Source organism: Chiloscyllium punctatum, chromosome 6, assembly GCF_047496795.1.
Source record: "Chiloscyllium punctatum isolate Juve2018m chromosome 6, sChiPun1.3, whole genome shotgun sequence".
Classification (NCBI taxonomy): Eukaryota; Metazoa; Chordata; class Chondrichthyes; order Orectolobiformes; family Hemiscylliidae; genus Chiloscyllium; species Chiloscyllium punctatum.
Window position 1 is genome coordinate 66,517,660 of NC_092744.1, and position 7,772 is coordinate 66,525,431.

The 7,772-nt window shown below is 42.8% G+C and overlaps 1 protein-coding gene across 1 annotated transcript; it reads right to left on the reverse strand.

Moving 5' to 3' along the window:
* Positions 1 to 1,032: 1,032 nt before the first annotated feature.
* On the reverse strand, positions 1,033 to 2,058 carry LOC140478430 (G-protein coupled receptor 35-like). Its single transcript, XM_072571696.1, has one exon. The coding sequence runs from the start codon at positions 2,056 to 2,058 to the stop codon at positions 1,033 to 1,035; it is 1,026 nt and encodes a 341-aa protein (XP_072427797.1).
* Positions 2,059 to 7,772: the final 5,714 nt, after the last annotated feature.

Genomic DNA, 7,772 nt, shown 5'->3' on the forward strand with positions numbered 1-7,772 from the left:
CCTTATTGTTATAGATTCCCTCACAAGAGCAAATTGTTTCTGTCTCACTCATCAAATGTTTTAATAGCCTTAAAGACCTCAATGAATTCATCCCTTCATAATCTACACTTGAGGGAATAAAATCCTAGTCAATGAGCTTTCTATTGCCTATGCTAATGACATTTGGTTTTGTCTGGTTGAATGAAACTACATATAAATCTGTTACTCACAAGATTGCACTCACATCATGTGTAGCTTTTTCTGTTTTCCTCCTTCACAAACTTAAATAGATATTGGCACCACCACTGAAGACATCCATTTCTTGAGTAATTCAATATGTGTATACTTTATACTTCGTGTATCCACACAATATTTTTTAGCCAAAAGAGAAAATGCTGGTAAATCTCAACAAGTCTGGTAGCATCTGTCAGGAGAGAAAAGAGCTGACGTCTTGAGTCTAACCGACCCTTTGTCAAAGCTGAAAATAGGGGAGAAATACGGAGGTATTTATACCAGCGTTTATCCAATATTCTTTAGGTTCTCTTCATTCATTAAATCTAGAAAAATGACCAGGATATTCAGCTGATTTCCTTATTGTACATTTGTGCAATATGTGAGACATAGTACCTAACTAATTGCCATATAAAGTATTCCCCTAATGCAGCTCATTATTTGTATTCCTTCGTCTTTCTTTTAATATTTTGATGAAAGTTTTATTTTTCTGATATAATCACTATCTTATTGTTTCATTTCAATTAACCTGAGGCTGTACTCCAGCTGCAAGTGGAACTTGTGTATGATGCAACAATGATACATCAAAATAGCTGATTTGGGAGTACAAATAGGCCATTAGCCCCTGTTGTCTGCTCTGCCTTTGATAAGATCAAGATAGATAACCCTGTGAGTGCATATTTAAAACTGGGTGATTGCAATTGAAATCTAGGTCGGTAGTGTTGGGTTAATAGGCAAAAGGTTAACCTGTCTGGGGCGAGGGAGAGAGATCTCTTGTGATGCATTGGTAGTATCCCTACCTCTAAGCCAGGAGACTCAGGCTCAAGTCTGATTTGATCCAGAAGTGTGTAATAATATCCCTGAACAACTTGGTTCAAAAACATCTGACTGGGTGTTGAGCGGAGGACCTAAGGACAAATCCGCAGTTGTCTCGCATGTGCCCAATTGAGTGCTGGAGTTTGGCATCTCTTGAGACCTTGACTGATACAATTCCTTGATGCCATAGAAGTAGTAGACAGCGTCCAGGCAACAGTTGACATTGGCCAAGTAGATGCAATAATGCACAACCTCACGCAGATATTCACATGTTTCGAAACGAACTTGGAGGAATTCATTGACCGCCAAGGAATACAGCAACAAGCTCGTGTGATAGGGCGTGAAACAAAGGAGGAAGGTGAGCAAATTGGACAGGATGATTTTACCAGACTTGCCCGCCCACTCGTCATGGGTCTTGCTTGCTCGAACCTTCAGGTTGGAGATGATCCGCAGGGAGCAAAACATCATCAAAAACATGCATATCAGGAACAGAATCTCTAGTGTGGCGATGAACTCCATCCTGGAAACCTCCGGGGAAAGCCGGTAAAAGCAGGATTGGGAATGGCTGCTGAAGTAAAAGTGGAGACTCGCCAAGCCCACTACAATCCAGACAGCAGAGCAGATCAGGGCTGTCTTCTTCCAGGACGAGGTGGCTCTGCTCAGAAAAGGATGCTTTATGGCCACATAGCGGTCCACACAGATCATGGTGATCAGCAAGACGCTGACGTAGGTGTTCACAAAGCACAGGGACTCCAGAAGCTGACAGAACCATCTCTTCAGGGGCCACTGGTCGCCCACATGGAAAGCATAGATTTTGAAAGGCAGTGAGAGGAGCAGGAGGAAGTCGGAGAGGATGAGGTTGGTCATGTAGATGACTGATTTGGTCTGCTGCTTTATTTTACAGCAGATTGTGCTGAGCGCCACTCCATTCAGCACCAAGCCACAGCAAAGGGTGGGTAAAGTGAAGACAAGCATCACCAGCTGGTGGGACCATTCCTCACCCTTCTCCGATGTGCTGTTCATGTAGGTCATCCCTGAAAGAAACCGAAGGCAGGGTGGCGGGAAGTTTACAAACGAGTGGAAGATGCATCTTTCTTTTTCAAATGCAGAGACAGAATGATTTTCAATTCGCAGAGTCTATCCCCCACCCACCCCGCTTTGAAAGGCGCTATACAAATACAATGTCCCTCCGTCTCCCAGTCCGCGTGCATCTTACTACTCACCACTGCGTCGGCTGTTTCTAAAAGTGTCCCAGTAATTGCACTTTTCCTCTGAGAAAACCAAAACAAGTGGCAGGTGAACTGTCTCACATAACCACAGTGGTGAGGCTAATGATGTCTCCACTCCTTTTACAATGTGCGTGTGAGGACTAAATTGGTTCTCACAGAGAGATGGGCGGATCGTACAACCTTCTGTGTTGTACGAGAGCAGGACACAGCAAAGCCCAGTGAGAATGGGTAACCAGTAACATCGCAGATTGGTTTCCTTGCAATATCGATGTTTTTTTGTTTAACAATCAAACAGTTGTAAATATTTGCGAATCAAAGACTTTTTCTTGTTGAGTCCTAATTTTAAAACATGTGCAACCATGTTCAGAAAATCATTTGAAAAAAAAATAATTGGGGTCCCAGAAACCCTGGAAATATTTGTAGGTAACCTGGTTTGAACTTTAAGTGGAAATTAAAGCAGGGGGAGGAAAATAGATCAAAACGCACAAAGCTGGAGAAACGCTGCACCTGCAGAAAGAGAAACAGAGCTACTGTTTCAACTGATTTTTTGTCTGAATTTTCCCTGGTCTTTCTGTTTTTGCTTCAGATCTCCAGCATCCACATTATTGTACTTTCATTTTCGATGCAAATGGATAGCTGAACCCATGTGTCATCAAAGTTAAATTCTCAAGATGACTACAAATGGGACAATGGTATGCTGCAAACTATTAGTGCATTCCTAACCACCTGAATGTTGCAACAACTTGCTTCGGAGCAGGAACAAATGATGCTGGAATCTGTACTGAAAAAGCAAATGCTGGAGATCACAGCGGGTCAGACGGCATCCATGGAGAGAGAGAGAGAGAGAGCAGGCAAACAGTTCCAGTCTGGATGACTCTTCATCAGAGCTGATATGAAGTGTGGAAGGGACCAGCATTTAATTTATGGGGTGGTGAGCGGTGTCTGGTGGCGACTGGGTGTTCTGGTGATAGTTTACACTAAGTGATCTGAACGTGTGAGTGGCAGAACAATGGTGCATCTAAGTGCCAGACTGGAAAGAGCCGAAGTCCCATTGGAATGGGGAGGGGGGAGATGGAGGTGGGGGAGGGGAGAGACGGTGACTGACAATGTAACAAGTAAAATAAAGGAAAGGTCTGGGAGTGGGTACACAATCTGATGGTGTTGAACTCATTACAGAGCGCAACAGGTTGTAAAGTGCCTAGCCTGAAGATGAGATGTTGTTCCTCCAGTTTGTGCTGTGATTCACAAACTGGAGGAATGCCCAGCACAGACAAGTGGGCATGTGAGCAGGATGATGTGTTAAAGTGGCCGGCTACAGCAATGTTGGGGTCATGCTTGCACACAGACCAAAGGTGTTCTGCAAAGCAGTCACCCAGTCTGTGTTTGGTTTCTGCAATGTAGAGTAGACCATGCTGAGTGCAGCAAATACAATACATAAGATTGGAGGAGATAGAGTGAAATGCTGCTTCACCTGGAATGACTGTTTTAAGCCCATGGATGGTGAGCAGGGAGGAGATGAGGGGCAGGTGTTGCACCTTATGTGGTTACACAGGAAAATACCATCGGAAGGGTGTTGATGTTGGTGGTTGAGGAATAGACTAGGGTATCCCAGAGGCAATGATCCCTGAGAAATGTAGACAGGGGGAGTGAGGTGAAGATGTGTTTGGTGGTGGTGTTCTGCTGGAGTGATCTGAAATGATGGAGAATGATCTTTTGAATGCGGATGCTGGTGGGATGAAAAGTGAGGACAAGGGTGACCCAATCCCACTGCTGTGAGTGATGGGAAGGGGCAAGGGCAGAAGCCCGGTCAGATGTGGTTGAGGGCCCTGTCAACCACAGTGGGTGGGTAAACACGGTTATGGAAGAAGCAAGCCATGGCAGCAGCTCAGTTTTGGAAGGTGGCATCATCCAAACAGATATGATGTAGGCAAAGGAACTGGGAGAATGGGATGGAGTCCTTGCAGGATGTAAGGTGGGAAGAGCTGTAGTGAAGTTAGCTACGGGAGTCAGTGGCTTTATAGTGCATGGCAATGGACAGTTTATTCCCCAAAATGGAGATAGAGAGTCCAAGGAAAGGAAGGGAAATGTCAGAAATGGACAATGTGAATGTTATAGAGGGGCAGAACAGGTTAGACCTGAAATCAGATGGACTGTGCCCTAATCCCCAACTGGAGATCAGTGAACTATCCAAAGAGTGGGGTCAGCAATTGACCCAAAACAGTTGGGCACACAACATAGGTGGATCAGTTAACACTCAAAACAGTAATAAACTCCCGCAAATAACCGGATTGTACCTCAGCTGAAACAGTTGTGCACAGAGTTTCACTTCAGAATGCTGAACAGTGAGCCACACAAAGCAGGAAGCAGCCTACTTAAATGTGGAGTTTTCTGTGCCCCGTTGTAAAAGGTGAGATGACCAGATATTAGAGGTATATTACTGTGTGTGTGAGAATATGGGAAACTGCAAGGGAGAGGAGCTCAATCCCTGACTCCAGTGCACTAAACAGTGAGGTCTCTTTCCATGCTGTATGACTCTGACTCTATAACCAGCTAAGTTGGGGAAGTTGGAGTCCAGAACTGTAGAACATAAAGCTATTTAAGTCAGAAACTGGTCCAATGCAAAATTATTGCTTAGGGATATGAGCCATACAGACCACGTCAGATTGTTTAGCTGACAAACTATGTCAGATAATTTATCACAGGATCATTTGTGGACGTTGTTGCTACTGCAAGCAGTGCCATTCTTATTCACACATTGCACTCTTGGCAGAACAAAAGTAGGTTTTGTTCTTCACTTCACTATCCTTCACTTGCAAGACAACACGTTATCCAACAACAGGGAGGAAATCTGAGGAAATCCAGAAGAACATAGATCTCTGAGCATTTTCTGCAACTTCTTTGCCCTTTCCTTGAGCTCAATTCCATACTGCTTGGAAATACTCAGTGTCACTGTTACTTGGAATATAGGACTCCGGGCAAGGAGTTAGTAATTTGGCCCTTCAAGCCTCCTGTGTTGCATAATAAGAATATGGTTGATCTGGTTGTGATCTTAATTCTACTTTCCTGATACCTCCATTACCATCTTGTCAGGATGAAGAAATTAGAGTATGAGAGGAAGCCAACTACAAATGCAAAAATGGACAGTAATAAGAATTCTTACATGTACTTAAAAAGGAAAAGTGTAAATAAAATGAGAATTGGTCCTCTAGACAGTGAGAATGGAGAATTAATTGTACATCATTAGGAAACAACAATGAAATAAATATTTTACCTCTGTCTTCATCAACTGGGCTACATTAAAAAAAATCCAGTAAAAGCTGCATATCAGGATTGGAATGGAAATGTGAACTTAATGAAATTACAATGACCAAGGAAGCTGTACAAAGCAAACTGATGGAGATGTCGATTAACAAATCTCTGGAATGGAATTAATCCCTGGTCCTTACAAGAGGTGGCTTATATGGTATCAGCTGTGTTGATGATATTTTCGAAACTTTCCTAGATTTAGGAAAGGTTCTATCAGACTAAAAAAATAGCAAACATAACTTCTCTATTCAAGAAGGTAGGAAGAGAGAAAACAGGAAACTTAGGACCAGTTAGCTTAATGTCTGATATGGAGAAGACATTAGAATTAGTCACAATTAAGGTTATAGTTACACATTTAGGAGAACTCAAGACAATTGAGAAGAGTCAGCATGATTCTGTCAAAATGAAATTTTGTTTAACTGTTTTAATGAATTTATTTGAAGGAAGAACATGTATTGTGGATAAAGGGGAGCCAGTAAATGTATAGTGCCTGAATTTCCAGAAAAGCATTTGATAAGGCACCACATGACCTCCCAACACCTGTACTCAGCACTCTCACCAATAAACGAAAACATACTAAAGGCCTTCTTCACTATCCTATCTACCTGCGACTCTACTTTCAAAGAACTATGAACCTGCACTCCAAGGTCTCTGTTCAACAATACCCCCGAGGACCTTACCATTTAGTGTTTAAGTCCTGCTAAGATTTGCTTTCCCAAAATGCAGCACTTCACATTTATCTAAATTAAATTCCATCTGCTACTCCTCAGCCCATTGGCCCATCTGATGAAGATCCTGTTGTAATCTGAGGTAACCTTCGCTGTCCACTACACCTCCAATTTTAGTGTCATCTGCAGACTTACTAACTATACCTCATATGCTCGCATCCAAATCATTTATGTAAATGATGAAAAGTAGTGGACCCAGCACCGATCCTTGTGGCACTCCACTGGTCACATGCCTCCAGTCTGAAAAACAACCCTCCACCACCACCCTCTGTCTTCTACCTTTGAGCCAGTTCTGTATCCAAATGGCTAGTTCTCCCTGTATTCCATGAGATCTAACTTTGCTCACCAGTCTCCCATGGGAAACCTTGTTGAACACCTTACTGAAGTCCATATAGATCACGTCCACTGCTCTGCCCTCATCAATCTTCTTTGTTACTTCTTCAAAAAACTCAATCAGGTTTGTGAGGCATGATTTCCCACACACAAAGCCATGTTGACTATCCCTAATCAGTCCTTGCCTTTCCAAATACTTGTACATCCTGTCCCTCAGGACTCCTTCCAACAACTTGCCTACCACCGACGTCAGGCTCACTGGTCTATAGTTCCTTGGCTTGTCCTTACCACCTTTCTTAAATAGTGGCACCACATTAGCCAATCTCCAGTCTTCTGGCACCTCACGTTTTGACTATCAATGATACCAATATCTCAGCAAATGGCCCAGCAATCACTTACCTAGCTTTCTATACAACTGGTCCAGGGGATTTATCCACTTTTATGTGTTTCAAGACATCAAGCACCTCCAACTCTGTAATATGGACATTTTTCAAGGTGTCATCATCTGTATCTCCATATTCTATCTCTTCCATGTCCTTTTTCACAATAATGCAAAATTCTCATTTAATATCTCCCCCATCTCCTGTGGGTCCACACAAAGGCCGCCTTGCTGATCTTTGAGGGGCCCTATTTTCTCCCTAGTTACCCTTTTGTCCTTAACGTACTTGTAAAAACCCTTTGGAATCTCCTTAACCCTATTTGCCAAAGCTATCTCACATCCTATTTTTGCCCTCCTGATTTCCCTCTTAAGTATACTCCTACTGACTTTATACTCTTCTAAGGATTCACTCGATCTATCCTGTCTATACCTGACATATGCTTCCTTCTTTTTCTTAACCAAACCCTCAATTTCTTTAGTCATCCAACATTCCCTATACCTAACAGCCTTTCTATTTGGATTTTCAAAAAACCTTTGACAAGGTGCTACATAAATGGTTGCTAAGTAAGATAAGAACCCATGGTTTTAGAGAGTAGAGATTGGCATGGATAGAGAATCGGCTGACTGCCAGAAGAGAGTGGGGATCAAGGCATCTCTTTCAGGTTGGGCAGCCAGTGACTAGCAGAGTTCTGCATGGGTCAGTTTTGGTACCACAACTACTTGTGTTGTACATTAACAATATGGATAAAGGAACTGAGGGCATTGTTGCTA